General features: G+C 36.3%; 1 protein-coding gene across 2 annotated transcripts in view; it reads right to left on the minus strand.

Annotated features, from left to right (window-relative positions):
- CNTN5 (contactin 5) overlaps positions 1–24,860 on the minus strand; it is a 1,332,234-nt gene that overhangs the window by 119,097 nt on the left and 1,188,277 nt on the right. For both annotated transcript variants that reach the window (XM_066253673.1, XM_066253671.1), the window contains one exon: positions 16,363–16,483. In XM_066253673.1, the coding sequence (XP_066109770.1) occupies positions 16,363–16,483 (121 nt within the window). The remainder of the gene's footprint in view (positions 1–16,362; positions 16,484–24,860) is intronic.

Raw genomic sequence — 24,860 nt, forward strand, 5'->3', positions numbered from 1 at the left:
GAGTAATAAATGCAATAAAGAAAATAAAGTAGAAAAAAATTGGTGGAGGCAAGGCAGGAAACATTAGATAGGGAGCTGAGGAATAATTGATAAGAAGGAGACAGCCAGCCACATAGATATTATGGGCAAGAGTTTTCTAGGCAGAAGACATCAATGAAAAACTTCCTAAGTGTTGATGACTTAGGCATATTTGTGGAACACAAAGGATTCTGATGTGGTTGAAACAAATGGAAGGAAGAGCCACAGAGAGTGATAATATTGAGAAGGTCATTAGGTGCCAGATAATAGGGGGATTTGAAGGCAATGGTAATAAATTTGGATTTCATTATGAGTGTGATGGGAAGGATGTTTATGGGAAAAGTCAAAGGAAAGAAACCACTAAAAAAAACAAGAGCAAACGTGTAATGGAAATGGAAACCCTCAGGAGCTGTAGGAAGTTTTTAGGAAAAACCTATTTAAATGTAAAAACATATGGGTATTTCTTATTGCAATAAGGTTTTGGTAGCAAACATAAGGTGTAATGACAGAGTAAATTACTTTTCCAATGTTGTTTTATTGTACTGCTGGGTTGTTTTTTTTTTGTGACAGAGACAGAGAGACAGAGAGAGGGACAGATAAGGACAGACAGACAGGAAGGGAGAGAGATGAGAAACATCAATTCTTCCTTTGCAGCTCCTTAGTTGTTCATTGATTGCTTTCTCATATATGCCTTGACTGGAGGGCTCCAGCAGAGTGACCCCTTGCTCAAGCTAGTGACCTTGGGCTCAAGCCAGTGACCTTGGACTTCAAGCCAGTGACTTTGGGCTCAAGCCAGCGACCATGGGGTCATGTCTATGATCGCACACTCAAGTCAGACCCTGCACTCAAGCTGGATGAGCCTGCTCTCAGGCCGGAGACCTTGGGATTTCTAACTTGGGTCCTCTGCATCCCAGTCTGCTCTATCCACTGCAACCACCACCTGGTCAGGCTGTACTGTTGTTGGTTGTTAGACATTCTCAGTGTAGTTTCAATGACAGTGATAGTTTCAGAGGATGCTTTGCATATCAGTCTCTTGCAATCTCATTGAGAGTATTATGATTCTTCTACTGTTTTAAGCAAAACAAAAACTCTACCACCTCTTCCCCATTCCAGTGATAGGCATAATTTGTGAACATGTAGTTGTCATTGGAACTTGGACTCCTTTGGTATAGATGGTGCTTTGTATTTGGTTCAGACCACTGAGTTGTGAACTGGAATTACCTGTGCCATTTTTGGCTGAAGCATTTAATTACCAATGTGAGACTCTACATCACTGTGTTTAAGATGTTTATTTAAAGAATTCTTGTGTTCTTTTTTAGGAAAATACAAACACATCTCAGTCAATTATCACAAATTTCAGGTGAAAGGCAAATCAATCAAAGATGCAAGGTAGTTAAGTAGGCAGAAACGTTTAATGTAGTATTACAAAATGAGTTGAAGTTGTACATTCTGTATATATTCCAATATAAAAGTAATACTGTCCATCGACCGAAGGTGATCTTTCTGAAATGGAAAATAGATATTTGAAGGTCTATTGGCAAGAACACTGGCAAGAAAAATTTAAAATAATCAGCATGTTTATTTAAAACCTCAAGCAACCCAGATGCTAACCTGAAATAAATTTATGAGGTATTATAAAAATTCTAAGAACAGATGAGTTAAAGAAATACTGTAGAAAAATACCAAATAGGGTGTTAAAATATGCAAGGTACTATGTTTCTACAAAGCTTTCTATAAATCCAATATTGGGTTTATTGTGTGTGACTAATTACAATTCTGCAAATACAAATTAAGATCAAGAAAATAATGACAATGTAGACCTTTAAATTTTTTCAGTCTCACTATTCATTTATAAATAATTTATAGATATTCCTGTGACTTATTTACCCAAATCTACCATGAAGTAAATTTGGAATTATTTCCAATGACACAGTAAGAAAACACATTTATAAAGCCATTCTCTTTAAGAGAGGTGCACTCCTGACAATACTGTTTGGACTTTAAGTAGAGAACTTCCTTTAATATGTTTTTTTCAGAAGAATAAATATAGCCTGGCCAGTGGTTTGTGCAATAATTTGCCCTATTTTTATTTATTTAGATTTTCTTTCATTTTTCATTGATACTAACACATTTTACAAGATATCTATTTGAAACTAGGAACGTGTTTTATGGTTATAAAAATGAACAGAAATTGACAAACATGTATCTAGGATCATTAATTTCATATATTAAGTAACTGAGAAGTCAATAGTCCCCTAAGGACTTAAAAAGGAGTATTACTCACCACCTGCTTAATTTTTCAGGCAATGGCTGAGATAGAATAGAAAAAGAACTGTATTAACATTTTCTTGATGACTGCTGGCTTATACTCTGAGAGTTTTTGCTATACAACTACAAGGCACTTACTATTATGCAGTGTACCATTAGAGCTTAGCACAGACTGATAGATGACTGCTGTCACATGGTGACAGTGAACTTGGTACAATCCTGATGCCACCATCTAACTCATTTGGAGAAATGAAGACAGTAGGCTCTTGAAAAAGCACTTAAATGAGCAGTCCTGGAGGTCGGATAATTTGTAACAGATGTTCTATATAATGGATGGATTACAGGGAAAGTGTCCGTAACACAGGCTATCTCATTCATTGGGGTATGATTGATGTTGCTTATTAGCTTGACTTAACATTCTATGAGCTAAGGTTGTGAGACAAATACATGAGCTTTGATTTACTGATACATACAGATCAGGTGAGAAAAAAGTCTTTGAAACAGCGATTAGGTATTTCAAATGAAGTTTACTAATAACAGTTGTATTTCTTGAGTTGGCACAAAAGAAATAATTATATGAACCAATATCCTCCTGAACAGAACATGTAATTCAAACAGACTTGTTATATGCCATAGTTTTCTGTGATTAATGAACACTTAAATTAACCAAAGCAGAATGCTGACAAATGTGAAAACTGACATTTTGATATAGATGATTAACTTGTGTAGTTTATAAAAAATTCTCTTTGCTTGAAATTTTGTACTTTTGACCTAGAATGTTTTAAAATCTAAGACAGAATTTTAAAGGAACTTGAAAACCATTTATACTATTAGGTTTCAATTTTTTTTAATCAAAATAATTATTTTACAAGCACTACCAAATCACTTAGAGTCCTTGGTGGTATTTTTTAAAACTTTCTATTCTTTAATTTTTGCCTATCTTATTACCAGGTTTGCAAGTTTTATGTAAACATTCACAGAATGCATATTTATGTGTTAAAAAAAGTGAATACCATGATTCAATCAATTTAATTTGGTGCTCATTTTATGTGATATCAAGTTGGTGATTATTAGACATGCAGTTAGTGATGACCATCATGATACGATATGGAATGATAACCACTCTTATAGCTTCATCCACACATCTTTTCTAGAATGAAATATAATTTGTGTATTTAACACTTTTTCTCAGTCTTATTCTTTTAGTGAATTTGTGTAACTGAAATTGAAGCCCTTCCGTGTTATTTCACATGTGGGAAATTCCTTTGCTCACTAAGGTAACTATTGCATTTTGCTCAAGGACAGATGCCTTCACAATGGAATGTTCAGTGCATCCATTTTGGGAAAGTGATGCAAGAGTTCATTGGTTCAGGTAACAGAATATACTGAGATGGCCCTGATGGGGCTTTCATAGTTTATCCTGATGACAGAGAACACAATGATGCCCATCAACATGCCAATGTGACCCTGAGGCAGGAGAAACAGTCAAAATGCTCCGAATAACTTTTAGAATGTATTATCAAATTATAATTGAACAAGATGAACAAAATAATCGGAATATTATTGAATCTTTCAGTCAGTGAATAATCAGATGGGATCACTTTCTGGATACATGTAGACCATTTTCCTGTCCTTACATACCATGGAGAACAGTGGTTTAACCCCTTAGTCTGAAAGATTAGGGAAACAAAAAGTCTTCCTCTACCTAAGAATATCAACAACAATATTTACCATCTCCTGAGATGCATTCTTCTATTTGATATCTCATTTCATTCTCCTATTCAACCTGCAAATTAGATATTATTACTCCATTTTAAAAATGAAGAATACATATGAGGTAATATGATTTGTCTATGGTCATCTAGCTGGTTTCAGAGTAAGATTCATGTTTTGTCCTGGGTTATTTTATAATGCTACACTTCATAGGCTGGGCAAATGGTTACTATTACAGTCATATTAACAACTTGCCTGGTTTTTCAATTAAACTTGAGATTCAAATAACATTTACTGGTCACCCAAAGATCTTATTTTTCCATATGTAGCACTAATATAGCAGACTTTTCCCAATACTTGTAATTTTATTTCTATTTTCTCTGTGTCATACCTAACTTCGCAGCTGTCACTTTTACATCACAGCTCTTCCATGACTGCCAAATTTGAATCTTGTACAGGATATTTTTTATTTTTAATAAAATGTTTTTATAAAGTTAGGAACTCTTTTTCCCATTTCCCTTCACTTTTTAGGGACTTCAGCAATGATCCACAGTTTCCAAATGTACAATCTATTGATGTACCTAATCAATAACATAGAGTAGAGACCCATATGCTTATTATGATTGCCAATCTTCACATATAATGGGTCAAAATAGATTTTCCCCACATATACCAAGCAATAAAGTCCACAACTTTAGTTTTTTTATAACTGAATTTAATGAGGTGACATTGGTTAATAAAATTACAAAGGTTTCAGGTGTACCATTCCATAATACATCATCTGTACACTGTACTGTGTGTTCACCACCCCAAATCCAGTCTCCTTCCATCAACATTTATCTCCCTGCTACCCTTTTTAACCCCCCCGTTCCCTCTCATAATCACCACACTGTTGTCTGTGTCTATGAAATATTCTTTTGCTTGATCCCACACACTTCAGTTTTAGAAAACGTTAAAAAGAGATTTGAATCATCTATTTAAAACAATCTTTTTTTTTTTTTTTTTTTTTTAACCAAGAGTAAGCCATTTTTTTTTCTTGGCATTAACAGACATCATCTGGTGTTCAGTATTTTTCCTACTCTTTCACCTCAGTTGCTCCAACTCATTAGAGAGCTAATTGCCTTTGTAATTCCAAATTAAAGAGTACTTAGCAAAACGAAGACATTACCTTCACCAGGTGTTTGGGAGGAGAAAATCCAATTTGCAATAAATATCAGTAAAAGTTTCTTCCAATCAATGTGAGTCTTCTCTGTTCAATCTGCATGGATTTTGTGTTGTTCAATGAAGAATCATTCAGACACCAGGCTATGTGTTGTGCAGCATTACACAAAAGCAAGAAAATAAATAAGAATTGAATATTTTGGAACATAGGTTGAAAATAAGGAAAATTTGGGGGTAGAGACCAATGTGAACTTACCAATTTTCCATCATCTTCCTTGGAGATGTGATTAGTCACTGGGTTGACATTCAGCAAAACTTTTGCTTAGAACTGAGGTTCTTGGTGACTTCATTTGGGATATCAAAAAAAGGCCATGTAGTATACAAGTGCTCTACAAGGATGCATTCTAGGTTTCATATGAAAACAAGTTACTGAAAGACACACTAAAACAATCTAGGTTGCAGTCATAGAAAACAGAATATACTCAGGATTAAAAAAAAAAGTCAGGTTTTAGAAAAGATTGGTGGTTGCTTTTGGCCGTGTCTATATAAAGTATATGAAAAATGAGCAAGTAGAGTGATCTTTCCAAACAATACAAACAAATGAACAAAGTTATTATCAATATTCTGCCTAAGCAATATTGGTGAGTTTAAGGACATCCTTCTGAACATTTAAGACCATTTTTTGTGTTGTTTTGTATTGTTTTGCTTTCATGACTCTTGGCATAAGTCATCCATAAGTAGGTAAGAAACAATGAATTATTAAAGATTTGAAAGAATGGCTGGAGCAAACAGAATGAAGGTGATTTACTCTTTAAAGCAATTGGGAGTTTTGTCCTTGTCTCATAATTATGGCAACTGGAAGAATGATTAAAATGAGAGAATGAGAAGAGATCATGGAAGAAGAGTTCTATTATTTGCTGATGCTTGATATTCCTAATTGCATTTTGTCCAGGGTAATTTCTATCAAAACCTTGTGTCTGGATAAGAAGCTCCACAAGATGTCCCGAGAAACAGTCATTAGAATTTGATATTTTATATAATTGGCAAAATATATGAGTTAGAAGTTCAGACTTGTCAATAGGTTAGTGGTCATTTAGGCCAAAGTATAAGATAGAAAGTAGTGATCAATAATTACTGAATTTTCCAGTCATGGGGTGAAAGATTAGGTACTTTGAAGGATTAGAGAATATGAGGCCTATCCTTAGAGGCCAATGGGAGTGAAAAAATGCTCTATTTGCATGCTGATGTTGAGTATCTTCTTTTCTCTTTCTTGGCTTAGCAAATAATTACATGTTCTTTAATCCAGCCAGTATATCATCTCCTATATAAAAATTCTCTATCTCCTAGCTGACTTTGTCACTTCATTCCCATGTTTCTTATAGGATTCCTTCCTTCCTTCTTCCTTGTTCCTTCCTTCCTTCCTTCCTTCCTTCCTTCCTTCCTTCCTTCCTTCCTTCCTTCCTTCCTCCCTCCCTCCCTCCCTCCCTCCCTCCCTCCCTCCCTCCCTCCCTCCCTTCCTTCCTTCCTTCCTTCCTTCCTTCCTTCCTTCCTTCCTTCCTTCCTTCCTCTTTCCTTTCCCTTTCTACCCTCCTCCATTTAACAAATATTTATTTGTAGTTGTCAGAAACTATAGTGTTCAGGAACTAAGTGGGTTCAGGGGATATAATAATGAATAAAATGGAAACAATCTGGCAAGTGATGAAAGACAGTATATTAATTTAAAATGCTTACTTTGAAGTCAGTTTAGGTGCTGGCTGGTGGCTCACTGGATAGAGTGCCAGCCCACCATATGGACATCGTGGGTTCAATTACTGGTCAGGGCACATAGGAGAAGTGACTATCTGCTTCACTCCTCTACTTCTCTCCCTCATTACCTCCTGCAGCCAGTGGTTCGATTGATTTCAGCATTGGCCCAGGCACTGAAGTTAGCTCCCCTGGAGCACATTAGTCTCAGGCACTAAAAATAGCTCAGTACTGAAACATCGGCTCAAGATGGGGCTGCTGGGTCGGTTCTGGTCAGGGCATATGTGAGAATCTGTCTTACTCTCTCCCTTCCTCTAACCTTAAGAAAAAAAAAAGAAGAAGTCAGTCTGTCTGGACTCTACTTGCTGTTTTTCTACTTACTAGGGTGACACTTGACAAATCCTAAACTTCTCTGAGCCTTTTTTTTATCTCCAAAATAGTACTTCTTTCATATTGTTTTCATATGATATGCTAAAAGGACAAAGTGTAACAATTAACATGAAGTCTTTAGCAAAGTAGTTGGCATACAGAAAGAACTTACTAAGTGTTTTTATTATTGTTAATGGAGTTTATGGTCAGAAAACAAAGTGTGCTGCTCATATATCTATAAAAGTACTCCTTGCATTTTATTTTAAAAAGATGTGCCCCTGTCAGCGACATAAGTTGTTAATGATTAGCTAATTCTTATCACATATTTTATGTTCTATAAATGCTTGGTGAATGAAGGCTGAGCAAGGTTCAAGATAAGCAACGTGCCCAAAGTCACATAACTAGTAAGAGCTTGTTAGGATGTGAAATGGGTTGTCTGACTTCAAAGCACATGCTTTCCTTAAGATATTGTACCACATGCCATACATTAATGCTAGTCTTCATTCACCTAGTAATTTGTCATACCATTATTCCACTGAATTTGTTCTTAGGAAGATCAGTTGCTTTCAACTTGCTCAACCCAATGCTATATATTGGTTTTCATTTTATTTGTACTTGACACTGTTGCTACTTTCTCCTTCCTGAAACTTTCTTTCTTTATATAAATATTTTTTAAGAGATTGAGAGAAAAAGAGATGGGGAGGTGGGGAGAGATGACAAACATCAATTTGTAGTTGTGTCACTTTAGTTGTTCATTAATTGCTTCTCAGATGTGCCTTGACCAGGGGTTCAACCTGGGGTTCAAGCCAGCAACTGGAACCAAGTTGATGATCCTGAACTCAAGCCAGATGAGCCCACACTCAAGCAGGCAACCTCGGGCTTTTGAACTGGAGCTTAGCATCTCAGGTTGATGCTCTATCCACTGCGCCACCACCAGTGATGCTTCAAAAAAATTTTTTTTATTTGTTCTTATGACTTTTCTTGCCTCTCCTCCTAGCAACTCTTGTCTCTGGTAGCTACTTCCTAATCTCCTTTGTAGGTTTCTCCTCTTTTTCAACATTAGTGTTTCCATCCTGAGCCTTTTCCCCTTCTCATTTTTCATGCATTATTTCTGTAATTTCATTTCCATCTGATCATTCTCAAATCTACATCTCAATTGCAATGTTTCTCTCCTGAACTCTACAGATACAACTCTATTTGTTGGACATTTTCTCTCTGAGAGCCTTATCTTAAATGCTGTTCTTTACCCCAATCTATTTTTCTCCTTAACTTCTAGATTATGTGAAAAGCACTATCATTCTTCATTAGGGTGGCCACATAATTTATCATGTAAACCAGGATAATTTTGAAGGTAAAGGGGCCTCATTAATAATTACTCTAATATTTTAACTGGGGACTGCCTTGGTCTAACCAAAATGCATGGTCTCATTCTCATTGAAAACAGAATTAAGCATTGAAACTGACATTCATGTTTGCTTTCTATTTCTCATTTTTCATAGCCAGTGAGCTTCCAAGTTTTGTATACTCTGTCTCTTTCCTCCCTATTTTTTTTAAGTAGGTACACTCATTTCCATATTCATTACCACTGTCTTTTTTCAAATGCTTTATATTTATATTTCTTGTCAGAATTACTGGCAAAGTCTCCCCTTTGACCTACTTAACAAGGCACTGGGTTTTACTCACCACTAAAACATCCTCTCTAGCCCTGGCCGGTTGGCTCAGCGGTAGAGCGTCGGCCTGGTGTGCGGGGGACCCGGGTTTGATTCCCGGCCAGGGCACATAGGAGAAGCGCCCATTTGCTTCTCCACCTCCACCCCCTCCTTCCTCTCTGTCTCTCTCTTCTCCTCCCGCAGCCAAGGCTCCATTGGAGCAAAGATGGCCCGGGCTCTGGGGATGGCTTCTTGGCCTCTGCCCCAAGCGCTAGAGTGGCTCTGGTTAGGGCAGAGCGACCCCCCGGAGGGGCAGAGCATCGCCCCCTGGTGGGCAGAGCATAGCCCCTGGTGGGCGTGCCGGGTGTCGCCCCTGGTGGGCGTGCGGGCTGGATCCCGGTTGGGCGCATGTGGGAGTCTGTCTGTCTCTCCCCGTTTCCAGCTTCAGAAAAATACAAAAAACAAACAAACAAAAACAAACAAACAAACAAACAAAAACCATCCTCTCTACAGTTTTAACAATGATCTCCTTAAAGTACATATCTAATTGTGTCCCTTTCCTGCTTTGGCCCTTGGATGGATATCCATAACTTTTAGCATAAAAGTTAAGCTCTTTTCCATGGCATTACAAGGTGGTAATTCCCAGTCTTTTTCACGACTTCTCCCTCTTGCACAGTGGAACTGTCCTCGCTTACAGCAGGCAATCATTAAACAAAATATAAAATCAGCATTTAAAACATAACCACATATACCAAGACATTATCTCAACAAATTTACATAAATGTGAAGTAAGAGTAAACATCGTTTTTATATTAGGATGGATAAATCAGAAAAAATAGATTAAGTCTGTGGGACAAAGAAACTTGTGCAATGTAATCACCATACAATTTGTGACTCAAAAATATGGATGATATAAAACCCAGTTAACGAGAATTTTTCTCAAAATGTAATAATGAAGTCAGAGTCTTTGTTTCAAAATGGCAAAATATTCCCATCAAGAAACCCAAAATATCTTAGTTAGTTGACTGAAATATTAATGTCTTAAAGAGAACATGGCTTCTGGCAATTGTTGAATAAATAAAACTCAAGTAATTTAATCTCTATCAGTTAGTTGTCTGTATGCAATGACAATCTGTGTTTGCTTTTTATTTGCAGATCTATCTACTGTCTGTCTGTTTATCTATCTATTATCTATCTATCTATCTATCTATCTATCTATCTATCTATCAACTATCACCTATCTCTCTATTATCTTCAATCATTTCACCCAGTCAGGTCACTTCAGTTAACTATTACTTCGATGAGCCAAACTAGATGAGGGGATGAGAATCCACACATGAGCACATATTTGACCAAAAATAACAACAAAAATGCTACGTTACAGTCAAATGTTAAAAACTTCTGCAGGTTGCAAGAAACTATATGAAAAGCATAGAGAAAAGAAAAAAGATTGTTATTTACTGTCTAAAATAAATTTCATAGGTGTCAATGAATTAGTTAATCTAGAAGAAGTCTAAGCTAGAAAAGCAAGTGATTGGTATAAGTTATTTAAATAATCTTATCTAATACTAGTGATACACTTTATCTAAAATTTGTTTCGTGAAGCAGTGGATTCCAACAAGAAATTGCATAAATGAGATTCAGTTTTGAGAATGAAGATAGTTTGTATTTCTATTTAAAAATTTTCAATATTGTAAAAATAAATGTATAGACTAAAAAATTCTACTCTGCTCTAAGAATCATAGGTAATTTTGCAAATTTATTTACTATTTATATCAACTAAGAGTCAAATGACCCTGTCACTGGGAATTTGTCACTGTCCATTGATCCCTAAATACCAGCATATTAGCAAACCTTGCTTTACTTTTTGTGCCTACTGACTCTATTTCACTAGAGACTGAATTCAAGACATTATTCCACCATAAGAAGGTTGTGCAAACTCCAAGTATAAGGTCATTGCATATTAGATCAAAAGTGGGAAAGAAAAATTAAGCAAAATCTATCTTCCAAATGCTACTTGTGTTAAATACTTATGCACTTTAAAGTTTGGAAACTTTCTAAAGTGGTCAGATGCTAAAAATCGATGTTTATATTAATTTGGAATCTACCTGGTTCAGGAGGCAGGTGTTATGAGAGATGGAAAGATGAAACACATCAATACCGCCTTCATTCTCAAATAAACATGTTTTGAAAATATGTTCAAGGTTTTCACTGAGCTTGAGGTGCCCTTTATATTTGTTTGGTAAAGTGACAGTACTTGCATCCTTCAAGGGCAGAAAGCAGGAAATTCTCAAACTTTCCTCTCTTCCTCTCTTGCTAGTGAAAATTACTGAAAATTACAGCTTAGAATCTAGAAGGTATTTAAGCAAAGGTTCTAAAATGGTTTCCATCGGGTAGTAATTGGTATCTTTGGGTTGTTTTCAGCTATTTGAAAACAAAACAAACCAGATAACATTTCACAACTAGCTATAAATTCTGTTTGCTATAGGCTGGAATTAAATTATCTAGTTTGGTAACACCAGCTACATTATAATGATATGAGTTTTTGATGAGAATTAAAATAGGAATGTGAACTGTGTTTACTTCCAAACAATAAACAAAACCTTTCAAAACATAAAACTCATGGGGTAGAATAATAAATAAAAGAAGTCTTTTGTGCAAAAAGCAGACAAAACCTCTGAGAAGCCTCTAATATGCTAATTTGACATATGAGAAATCTGAGATTTAGACAACTTTGTTGTAATCAATCCCCTCCCTTTACTAAAGTCCTTTTGTCCCTGTATAATAATACACACTTTAACAGCTACACAGGGCTGGCAGAGGGTCCCTATCTTAGAAAGTCCCCATACTTGGATTAATGCTCTGATGTCACTGTCTTATAATTCTTACCAAGTTTTGAAGAAGGGTTCTGCATTATCATTTTGCATCAGGCCTCACAAGTTATGTACCTGGTCCTATATTTCATTATTTCCCCTGCAAGGCTGAAAGCTATCCTAGAGCTTTCTTCTTTGTGTTTCTCATCACTTTTCCAAAGGTTCCTCTTACTCCAGTGGACTAGTAGATAGAGAGCTACAAAGAGGGTTGAGACCTTGATGTGTTCATCTTTTAACTGCAAGTGCTAAGCTCAGTTGTTGGTATAGAGCTGGTGCCCAGTGAGTGGGTGAGCGAATACATGAATAGCAATTTATCAACAAAATAGTTTTTGACTTCTCTAATTTGTCTCTAATTGACAAAACACTCAAACTTTAATAGTTTTTGCTTGTCTGTGAAAAACGACTGAGTGAACTGGGAGAGACTAAAGGAAAATATTCAAGGAAAAAAAGCTTTCTTGGAAAGAATGAAATTGAATTGATGGAAAGTTTCAAGTAAGGTTGAAAGACAGGTTGAACTCCAAGTTGAATACAAAGTAATGTGTGGAAGGAGGGATGAATTGTTAAAAGCAGTTAGATATCTCTCAACAAAGTTACATCCCAAGATGGATCCTTTCTTCTCAAATTCAATTTCACACACGTCAGACTGATCTTGGAAATTGTAATTCAAGAAATGAGAATTGATAAAGTTTTGGGGGAAGAGGACATATAGGCTATGCATTCAGATGGAACCATGAGATTGATACTTCCTTCACTATCCCAAGAGTTCCTTGACCTACTATTTTGTATTAAGAAGCAGAGTAATATGAATTAGAAAACAACTTTTGAGAAATAGTAAAATTTTTATTGTTTCCTCTGTCTCTGGGCAGAACTGACAAGAGTTCCTGCTCTGGCTCCCAATTACTGAAGCTTAGCTACACACATTCATTATCTAAATGAAGATAGTTTCCTCTCCTTATAGTCACTTTGGATAACATATGATATTTCTGATAATTTTTATAAAACAAAATTAATAAACACTCTTGTCTCTGAAGTCTTTTATATGTTGCTTGATCACTTCTCATATTGTTTGGAAGTATCAGTTGTTTACACATTTTGTATCCTCTTCAGTGAAGTTATCTCTTAATGGTCTATCTCCTTTACTTTGGAGAACATGTACAGTTCTATCTATCATTAAAGAGGTTCACTATAGCATAGCCTTGTCTTACTCTCTCTATTGTTGCTCTATCACATTTGAATAAGTGACTTAAATTGTGCACAGATGTTCAGGTGTGGCTTTAATTTCTTTTTATATTCTAGGATAATAATTTCTTTGAACATATTCATTACTTCTGTTATCGTTCTCCAAATTATTCATGACGCTTGTTTAATGCTGGTTCACTGAATATTAAATATATGAGAGCAAGCAATTTTATGCTTCAGATGATTACTTATGGGAACATTCCATTTTTGGACTATGATGGTGGGATAGATGTGATGAGTAATAGCACTGACATCCACAAGCAATGTAAAGCAACAGTAGAAACAAGCATTTGGGGGACAGATAGCATTAAAGTAGTGAATGGCAGAAGGAGCAGGTTGCATTACTGGTCAGGAACACTCATATTATAAATAGACAATGGTGAGGTCATAGGGCCACACATCCGAGCTCCAACCTAGTGTGCTTGGAGGACAAGGTAAAGAATTCAGGATATGGTGCGATGCACAAAAAAAATCCATAGACTATCTTTAATGGCAAAGAAGATTTAAAAAAGTAGCTTCATCAATGTAGAAGAATATAGATTTTTAGCTCCCCAAATCTCCACTGAAATAGAATTACAGGGTTAGAAAACCATATTCTATGCCACCCAAAATGTTCCTAACTCTCAGCCTTGAGCAGAGTGGACTGCTCAAGCAATCCAATGACGGCATTCTACAAGAAGATGGATAATAGAATTGTCTTTTTTGTTCCCATTTTTTTCTGTGACACATGCTTGAATAAGAGTGCTTTCAGAATTCTGTTGCTGGAATTGTAGCCATCATTAGAAAAACTCCATCTAAAATGCTTAGTCTTGGTCCTATGGGGCTTATGCTATTAGTATGCCTCAACTTTACAAACTAACGAATAGGGAAATGGGAGAAAAAAAACGGCAGTGTAAATTACTTTGAGTTTTATTTAACAAGACAACATTAAAAACAGCAATATTCAAACATCCAAGTTCCTTCCATTACCAGGAGTTCCTAACTTTAAAAATATAGTAAAAATAAAAAGAATCAGAATGCTTAGTTCATTTTTTAAATCTGTTAAGACCAACCAAGCAGAGAAGAAAGTTACTTTTACTAATTTTAGAAGGTAATGCAAATATATAATAAAAATTGGCAACTTGATCAAACTTACTTCAAATGAAAATTTGAGCTGAATGCTACATGAATATTCAGATAATAGCAACCTGTTTGAAATTGCTTTTGAGTATAATTCCAAATTTTATGCATTTTTATCATCTCCCAGGCATAAAGCCAAAGGCTAAAAGAGCAGAACACGAAAAAGCTGAACCTGAATTATGTTCTAAACCCTGTTGAGTTTAATTTTACTCACAAAGCAGAATGTTAGCTTGCCACTTAAATTTGCCCCTCATAGCCCTGTAAAAATATCTAGTTTCTCGTTATATACCTCAAATTGTGCTATTCATTTGAAAAGCTCCCATTTGAGAAGCATCATTCTAAATTACTAGGCAAGTGTTGCACAATAAATACAAATAATCTGAAACAGACGGTAGCATGAGGAGAGAGCAATTTTCTATAAATACGACTGCAGTGTGGGGTTAGCAATTCCTTGAGCCATGCAACTTTGTAAAGCATAAAGGAAAAATTTTAGCTACATGGACTATAATGAGAGTATGAGCCCTTAGACAAGTTGATGCTTTGTAGTAAGTAATATAGATATACATTCTTGATATAAATTTGTAGAAAAATTCACAACCTTTTGATCAGAAACAAACACACAAAAAATGAACAAGCTGCTGCTCACCCAGGTACACACTTGCTTCAAAACAATATTTTACTTGGACCAGTGATGGATACACTACCAAAAATTGATGATACATACGACTAAAACAAATACATGACAAAACTTACTATATGCTTTATATTTTCTGCTCAATGTTTTTATAATACTATTGATAAATTCTTTAAAATTATGATTGGAAAACACTCCAACTGAATAAAAGACAAGATACTCTAAAATATAAATTTCTGCTATGGATAGTGACATTTTTATTTGCAGAGATTGTGCAAGGGATCTAAGCATGCAATACTTATACGACAAAAATGTAATGTTTAAGATAAAAAATGGAGAGGCACTAGGTGAAATTCTGATATGTTCTAGTTTTTGTCTTGAGTGGTAGTTTCATGGTGTGTTGACTTTGTAATTTTCTTTGAGTTGTGCACCTGTATACACTTATAATTTGTAAAATTTTAAGTACTTTGTATCTCAATAAAAAGCTAAAAAAAAGAAAAATGAGAGAGGAAGAAAAAGAAAGAAAGAAAGAGAGAGAGAAGGAAGGAAGGAAGGAAGGAAGGAAGGAAGGAAGGAAGGAAGGAAGGAAGGGAGGGAGGAAGGGAGGGAGGAAGGAAGGAAGGAAAGGAGGAAGGAGGAAGGAAGGAAGGAAGGAAGGAAGGAAGGAAGGAAGGAAGGAAGGAAGGAAGGAAGGAAGGAAAGGAGGGAGGGAGGGAGGGAGGGAGGAAGGAAGGAAGGAAGGAAGGAAGGAAGGAAGGAAGGAAGGAAGGAAGGAAGGAAGGAAGGAAGGAAGGAAAAGAAAGAAAGAAAGAAAAAGAAAGAAAGAAAGAAAGAAAGAAAGAAAGAAAGAAAGAAAGAAGAAAAGAAAGGATAAAGAAGAAAAAAGAAGAAAAAAAGAAATAAGAAAAGGGAAAGAAGGAGCTGCATTTCAATATTGAGGAATAATGTGTTAAAATAAATTGCTGCTGTTGTTATTTACTTAATTCAAATAATATGTAGCTTTATAGGGTTGTACAATTTGGCAGCCTGGTTCATAGTTAGAAACCACTTAACTGTTATTTCTGCACAGAAAGACTGTATTGGCATTTTTAGACTTTTAAAAAAATCTCTTGTCACTTAACAGTTGTAAATGCCACCATATTAAGCATGCTGTTTCCTCTTTTTGGAAGTAGAATTTAGAAGTCAATGGAGGAAAAACCATGCCTTGGGATTCCACTGGTTTGTATTTGAAAAACACATATTAACACAAAGAAATTTTATCTCTGTAATCCAAGGGTCTTTGTGGCTCAACTGTTTAAAATTTCTGTTTGACATTAAGTTGATTAAACACTTAGTGACCACTTATTACTTACAGTGTTTTGGACCCTGAAGTTGAATCTGTAGGTTTTGTCTGTTACTAAGGAGCAGTTTTCCATGTAATATTTTCAAAGGCAAAAGGTTAAGCAAAAGTGACATATATTGTAAAATTGAAAGTAAAATGCACAGTACTGATGTGCTCAAAGTCCATGCATTTAAATTCCTTTGTATGATAATTTATGGTGATCATGTCTTCAGACTGCACTATTAGCATACTCACCCCTAACAAGAAGTTCTGCCTCATCTGACACACTGTCTGCTGTGGTCTGTACCCTGCAGCCATATCTCCCAGCATGCATCAGAAGGATGTTCCTGATCATTAAATCTGCAGAGGATGCTTGCTGAAAGAGGGATGAAGTGCCAGTTTAAAATGTTGCAAATCTGCCTAGTTCAAGGTGGTTTAAGGGGAACTTTGCATATTCAGTCAAAGGGCCCATTTTTGGCCTTACAATTTAAACGACAACAATTCAGAAATCAAACATGCCCTATTTTAAGGAACACATGGAAGTCATGTTTTCAACAATTGCTGATACAGGGGTTGAACATTTTATATTGCATATCATGATTTAGCAACTACATATTCTAGAAATATTTAAATATGCACACAACTTCAGATCTTTAAAAGTATAGAAAAATAATCAGTGAGCAGAAATGATTACTTTGCTATTCAGAGACGGGCCTATTTTTGTGGCAAGAAAGTGGTCTTGCAAAGGATAACAACTTGTGAAAATTAATTATGAAAAGATAAGGGTCAAAAGGTTTTCTTGTGTGGCGTTATTGAATGATTTTTTTTGTAAGTACACCATGGGCAACAGAATAAGGTAGTGTTTAGGTAAAAAATCCCAACGCTATTGGATATTTACTTAACAAAGACTCAGTCCTCACATAACCACCACCATCAGGGAGTAAGTCAGCCTATGTTTCTGTTAATCAATGCAGTAAAGGGTCTCAAAACACCTGATTCTTCTTGGGAGCAAGATTAGAACATAGTTGAAGAACACAGCCATTAAGGAGAGCCGTAAGTACCAGGGAGAGTAGCTTTTAGACGTATCAGTTTATTGGATCAAGGATGATCCCACCTACACTATGGAATGATTGGTACAAATTTTACATTTCTTTAATCTTGTCTTTTCTTTTTTGTGATTATGTGAAATCTGGTATTTACCATCCCTCACTCACGAGGTGTTGTTTTTGTTTTGTTTTTTTTCAGATAACAATAACGCAAAACTCCAATATGCTTTTCAGTTTCCATTTTGCAATCAAAAACAATTGACTGGAATGAGAGTAGATGCATGCAGCTTGAAATGACATATTCAAAGAACTCAGCACTTTTCTCTAACAGTAGTGGAGCATGTGAAAGAATGTTTAAAGCAAGCTATAGAAAAGCACCCCAGATTAGAGATCTTTTCGTGTTTTTGATGGGATGGGTGAATTATCTTAAAAAATAGTGCATTTGTCCTAGGAGGGCTGTATTCTGATGATTTTTTAATAGATTAGCTGTTTGAATTTACTTTGATATAGACTGGTGAGTTATATGAAAATGAAAGGAATTTCTAGAAAAACTTTCCTTTTCCCCTCTTAGCATTTATTCCTTAGCATCTAAATTAATTACTTAACTGTATACTATGTTTTAGACCATTTCTTTCTGGAATTTCATTTGTGGTGTTTTGTTTTGTTTTGTTTTTCCTTTCTAATAGTCTTATGATAAGAACTTTTAAGGGTATTGAAGTTTCCTCTCATGAAATAATTGTTAAAACATGTTCTAGGCCCTGGCCGGTTGGCTCAGCGGTAGAGTGTCGGCCTGGCGTGCGGGGAACCCGGGTTCGATTCCCTGCCAGGGCACATAGGAGAAGCGCCCATTTGCTTCTCCACCCCCTTCCCCTCCTTCCTCTCTGTCTCTCTCTTCCCCTCCCACAGCCAAGGCTCCATTGGAGCAAAGATGGCCCAGGGACTGGGGATGGCTCCTTGGCCTCTGCCCCAGGTGCTAGAGTGGCTCTGGTTGCGGCAGAGCGATGCCCCAGAGGGGCAGAGCATCTCCCCCTGGTGGGCAGAGCGTCGCCCCTGGTGGGCGTGCCGGGTGGATCCCGGTCGGGCGCATGCGGGAGTCTGTCTGACTGTCTCTCCCCATTTCCAGCTTCAGAAAAATACAAAAAAAAAAAAACCCAAAAAAACCCAAAAAACCCCAAAACATGTTCTAATTTAGTCACTTATAAGGGAATGCTTCATGGTGAGAATGCATAAAAATGTCATAACAATTATTTCAAGAAAAGTGAGATTTGTTCCATAACTGTCCTACACTGCTAATTTCTTTAGGATAAATAGTTACTCTAAAATGTCATTTTCTCATCTCTACTAGATGAAGTAAGTACTCACTTCTTTTAAGCCTGAAAAGAAAATTTACACTTTAATGCTTTTTTACTCATATGGGGAAACAAAAGCAAACTTTCAACATTATAAGCCATAATTGAGTTTCAAATCAATATAATTTAATAAGGTTTAAATGTGCTTCACTATATTTACAACTTTATGTAGTATGGACCCATCTTAGATTTGAAAATCTCCTTTTCCACCTGGATTTCTAAGAGGTTCTCCTAATAATTCATTTAATTATTCAATTAAATGAATCAGGAATCAGTATGAAAATTATGGGCCCAGAATGGGGCCTACATCTAATAGAAAAGCCAAGAAGAGGCCCAGAAAATCAGAGAGGGCTCTGTTATTTCCTGAAATGTGCTTCTGAAAGAATGAACTTGCTGTTATTTGTTTCTTTGTTTGTTGGTTTGTATTTGCTTATTGTTTTTTAGTATAACAAACTGGTGGTAGTTTAATAGCAGAGAAAGCATTGATTATATGTCATTATTCAGGCTCACATTAAAAGAAAATATCTTGTAAAACCACTTTCCTGTTACTATGTAATTGTCTTATTTTCCAGACCCTTTTCTTCCAATTTTATTTCTTTTTGTCCTGGACAAGAGTCCCTAAACCTTTGTCCTTTATGTTGAATTATATTGAAATAAAAATGTAATGGGATTAAGAGGAGCCTTCATTAAAAATCACATAAAGGTCTAAGGAAGTCAGGAGGGTGAGGCACATTGTTACAGTTCCCATGACGTCCTTTAACTTGGTTCCTGCAATTAACAGTGTGCAATGCCCTATAAACTGGCTGAAGCCCTGCCACCATCTATCAGGAATAAAACATCTACAGCCTATTGCATATTCATCAATACCAAGACTATCTGAGGAGTTGAAATCATCTCATGTTGAGCCTATCCCTGCTCGTTTGGATTATATCTGCATTATATTTTTATAATTTTAAACAGAGAAGATTAAAAGTAAAATGAATGGATTGTGAACACTAAACCTAAATTACCCTTTCAGTAGATTTACTGATCTTTCAAGAGAAGTAATGAGGAGAATTCACGTGGGAGCCCATTACACTTAATCTCAGCCCACAGCACGCAGATCCTGAGAGAGAACCTTCGCAATTAAGTGCACTTTTAATGAAATGGTTACTTACAGCAGATGCTTGCTTTCCTAGGCTTAAACCTCATTTTCACTTTTTCTCTCTCAGGAGTTACTCTCTCTTTCCTTGTTTTCTTTGACATTTTCTTTATGTCCCATCTTTGCTGTTTTCTTTGGCTTTATGAACATATTATGGTACATGCTGCTCCAAATACACTTTCCCACATGGGTGATTAACACAATGCTTCAAGCATTGTGCATCTAGCACAGTGCATGCCACACAGTGAAAGAGCAACAAATATTTGTTGAATGAATAAATATGAGGCTCCTTAAGAAAAATGTATGTTCATTCTCTGTGAGACCAGCAACGAGGCTAAGTCATTTACATATTTTTGGTACAGCGTTTCATTAGAGCAGTTGCCAGGTTATGTAACTTTTATTTATGACTTTGAAATAATACAAAAAAATATCATTATTCTATAGGCCCCATTCTTTATTGGCTTTTTACTTTGACTAAGTGTCCTGCTCATCGAACATAATACTGTCAGTTAAGACTTCCTAGAAATGGAAAGCTCATTTAACTTTTCTAATTAAAGTGTCTGCTGGCTTTTGCTGCCCTAAGTATAAAGTCTGATTTCCTTATTTCAACACAGAAGGCTCCTCAGAGCATACTCTCAACTCTTATGACTGAATCCTGGGCTTCTCTACCACCTATCTCACATTTCCCTGTACTCGGGGATCCTTCCCATAACTCCACCTGCCGTTTGTTGCAGATGTTCTTTCTCCTTTACCTGAAAACATACTTTCAGACACAGCTCAAAAAAACTTCTCCTTGCTAAAGCCTTTCTGGACATTCCTAAGGCTTCTTTAGTTCTGACATTGTTTAGTTATGGTTCACTAGCACTGTACCACGCCTCTGAACTAGCACTTGACATTCTTGGAAGTCTTCCCAAGAACACTTGGAAGTCTGCTACGGGCTGACTTTTAAGACCTGAGCTAGGTAGTTAACACAGACGATAATTACTGGGTAAACTAATGGATGTCTTTCTTCCTTCTTTGTGCCTGACAAGACCTCCTCCTTCCCCTCTTTTGATTTTTATCTCAAAGATGTTAGGAAATGAAGTGGGAAAAGACTATGGAAGAAGACAGTGGAAAAGAGTACTTAAAGAGTACATAAAGGTTTTGAAATGACAAAGAGTTCTGTGAACCCCTGCTCTATCATTTATTAAATTTTGAACTTGTGAAAATCACTCCACTGCCCTGAGTTTCTCTCATAGCTTCGATGTGATAATGCAAGGAAAGCCCAGAGCAGTGAATTATAAGTGTTATCTGTGAAAGGGCACTGTAATTGCAATCTTAGCCAAGAGGAATATTTCTTTAAGTGGTATTCACTCCATCAACAAACTGGTTATCAACGTTTAAGTTTTCTAAGTACCTAGTTTTATTTTCTATACACGTCAACCCTTTTCTCTTACAGGAACCATGCACTCAGAGCACTACCCGAGTTCTAGCCATGGTTCAGCACCTTCCAAGCTCTGCAACTATGGGAAAGGAATTTTCTTTTTGGGTAATAACAGCTACAACTGTTTTCTCAGGACCTGAGGAAAATCAAATGAAACAATGTATGTATATGAATGACCTGGAAATGCTTCAAAAGTATAAGTTACTCTTAAAGCATTTTGTTTTCCCCACCAAGATTTAGTAAGCACTCTCAGAATGTTCGGGAAATGTATCATTAACAACAGGGTAAATTGAACGTTTCGAAAATGGTGGACTGATGCTGAAGGGTGCAGCCTGCTGGCAGTTTCCATGGCCTCATTAGGGTTTATGCACTTTCTCAGGGGCTCACACAGGGTACATCCAGTATCCCCAGCCCCCGACAAACAGACATAGAAACCATTCCCCTTACATAAAGCTAAGTAATATGGCACATAGATTCCATGAGAGATAATTTTAAAAATCTTTTTTAACATGAAAAACTGGGTATTATCTAAGAGACATAATTTATTAAGTATGATTTATGTTGACATAAAATCTTGTGTAGTTAAAAGATTTTCCTGGTAACAGTATTTCTTCTTCCCACAGGGTAATTTATTTAAAGTATCTTACAATATGGAAATAATATACATCTACATACCTTTTCTTTTTACAGCCTTTCTCAAATCTTTATATAATGGGATTTACATTCGTGATGACATGGATTGTAATATATTTTTAAAGAAAGTAGCTGATATTAACTTGACTGCTCAACTAATTGGATATTATGTGAATAAAAATACTAATTGCTATCAATGAAGAAAATACTAGACAAAATACTTGAAGACTTTACTTTGCTACCAGTAAAGAAAATAGTAGACAAGATATTATTAAACAACAGTTATGTCTTCTTTGGTGAAATATTGGATGCATCCAACAATTCACTGAGGCTAAAAATGAGTAAAAATTATTCTAATATCCCATTACTGGGACCTTGGTACTTACTTTCTAATATATATTCTAATAATGTATTTTTTACTACTAAGAAAAATATAGAAACACTGTTACTTGGTGATATAAAGAGGGAAAATATGTTGATGACTTATTGATGAATTCAGAATGGCTGTATATTCAAACTGGATAAGTTAGTTTTATAAGCACAAAGTCATGAATAGAAATTATTATGGTATCAGTCCACTGTCTTGTTTACAATAAAGATTGAACATTGTAAATCAGTTCAAAGCAAGAATATACTGGACCAATTACAATTAAATTTTAGTATAACTTTAAAAATACAAATGTTAAATTATATTTATTTCCCAGATAACAAAAATTGCATATAGAAAGAACACTGAATGAATGATAACATGCCATATGTATCAGGTTACTGTCCTTTCCCAAATAGACATTCAGGACTAGAGGGTGTGATATTTAACATGTCAGTGGATGCCAGACTTAGGTGGTATGTTTGTGCCCTGATTCTTGAAAGATGTCTCTTATCTAATCATATGTACATTGACTATCTTTTCCCAGGTAGAGCAGCAAACAGGCATTCCTTTATCTAAGACTAATGTAAGCGACCAAGATAAAAGGGGTCTGTTATAGACTGAAAGTTCTTGTCCCTCCAAAGTTCATATACATACAAACCTGATCTCCAATGTGATGGTACAATATTTGAAGGGGTATATTGGGAGGTAGTCAGAGCCCACGATATACAGAGGCCAGCTACCACTTGGCTAGGGCCTGAAGACCTTTGCAGTGGGACAGGTACTCAGGAAGTTATCAGGGTGGAGCTTTTAAAGTTACCCAAGTGAATAAAGATTCAGATTTGGCCATGGGGTAGGGGGACTCAACACAGGAAAGATGGGGTCTGTTGGCCACATGGGAAGGTAGCTTAACACAGAGATAATGGCAGTTGTCCCTCCTGCAGCCACACCACTCAGCTTCTCCCTGTATGACTCTGATGCTACTCACTCTTCACCTCAACCCCCACCCCAAGCCACTGTCCCTTCACCAGAGCCCAAGGTGAGTGCCTATAAAAAAGCATTTGTACACTGGCCTTTTAAGAAGACATCTGGGTTTCCAGCAGCTTTCTGTCTCTCACCTGAAGGATGGATTCTCAACTAATTTTTATAGACAGATGTTATTTGGCCTCTTCTTCTTGGCACTGGTTTTCCAGACTGAGAAGCATGGTGTGGGACTGGGACTCCTGGCTCCTGAGGGGGGCACCTCTGCAGCTGAGCTATCTCTCCAGATTCTCAACTGTCACAGGTAGGTGTGGGTTCAGACCATTTTACTCTTTGTACCAGTCTCAATGTGGCTTCTTTATATCCTTAGCCATAGGAATTCTGTTCAGTTAGTTTCTAATTAGATGTTATCCAGGTTGACTGTTCTATAATTTGGTTGTAATTCTGATGTCATGGGGAGAGGTGAACAGAACATCCACTTACTCTACCATCTTGACTGAAACTTCAAGAAGACTATTGATAAGGGCTTTGAGGATCAGTGAAAAACTTTTTTATTGGAGATTTGAGAAAAGGTGACCTTTTATGTAGTGTGGGAAAGTTTGACAACACTGCCACCCCAGATGATGTAAACAATACATTATTCACAGTGAATAAATTAAATTTGCCTAAGGATATTTTCAGCAAGAAAATTGAAAGTGCCAATGGGTTTCTTTTAGCTGTGTAATAAGTATAAACAGAGAGAAGAGCTAAAAGGAGAGAATCACTCATTTCTCTACCAGAATGTAAAGGGAATCTAAAGAAGCCAGAACTCTAGATTTAAAAACAAATCTACTTCTCATTTCCAGTCTCACCGAGTGGTCAAGGACTAGTAACCTACAAAATGACCTCAGCAAACATCAAATCCAGGGTGTTACCAAATAAATGATGTCCCCAGGGTAAAGCTCCCTAGTGTGCAGTCACCTACAACAAAATGTAAGAAGCTCTGTTTACAATAAAATTGTAAGGGCATTTTCTACAGCCACCAGGCCGTCAGTCCAACTTGGAGAAGAATCCAAAGAAATTGTTAGTAAAGGCTGAAAAAACATTAAGGAGATTATAATTCAAGGCTGAAGAAAAGGGTACCTAATTTATGAACTGGCAAAAAAAAATTAGCAAAACCTTGTCTGTGGTAAGGTGGAAGATAGAAAGGGTACTTAATGAACTTTCTGATCCAATGAAGGAGATTTATAGGGAGAATGAAAATGTGACTACTGACTGACTGTTTGTTGTCTGTGATAGCATATGAGAGTAGTGACCTGAGCTAAAAGAGGAACTTCATTTTCAGGAAGAATTTAGAGCAAATACTTCCAACCCAGAACTTGCTGGGTTGAAAAATAAGCCATTTCTCATTTTATTTTCTTGTGATATAAAAAAATAGGAAAAAAAAGGGTCTTTTTTTTTTTTTTTTTTACTGGGACTTCCAGGGGAGTCCCCTGGATAAATATTACCTAAATGTATTTTTAATTACATTTCATTCTTATATCAACAATATTTGTACTTCATTCTTATAAACATGATGTTAAAAAAGAGACAATAGGCCCCAAAGGGAGTCACTTGTGCTAAACAAACATCATCAAAATAAGATTTAAAATACCTATCCCAGCTGCAAACTCAGCTTCCCCTAAGAATGTAATCTCCCTGGACAGCACATGTGAGCTAATACGCCTCACAGCCCACTTCCATCTCCATAGGCAGGTTACCCAACACTGAAACAATCCATCCACTCTTTCCCCCTTTGCCTATAAAAGTCTTCCATTTTGTACATCTCTTCAGA

The sequence above is a fragment of the Saccopteryx bilineata genome, chromosome 1 (genome assembly GCF_036850765.1).
Source record: "Saccopteryx bilineata isolate mSacBil1 chromosome 1, mSacBil1_pri_phased_curated, whole genome shotgun sequence".
Classification (NCBI taxonomy): domain Eukaryota; kingdom Metazoa; phylum Chordata; class Mammalia; order Chiroptera; family Emballonuridae; genus Saccopteryx; species Saccopteryx bilineata.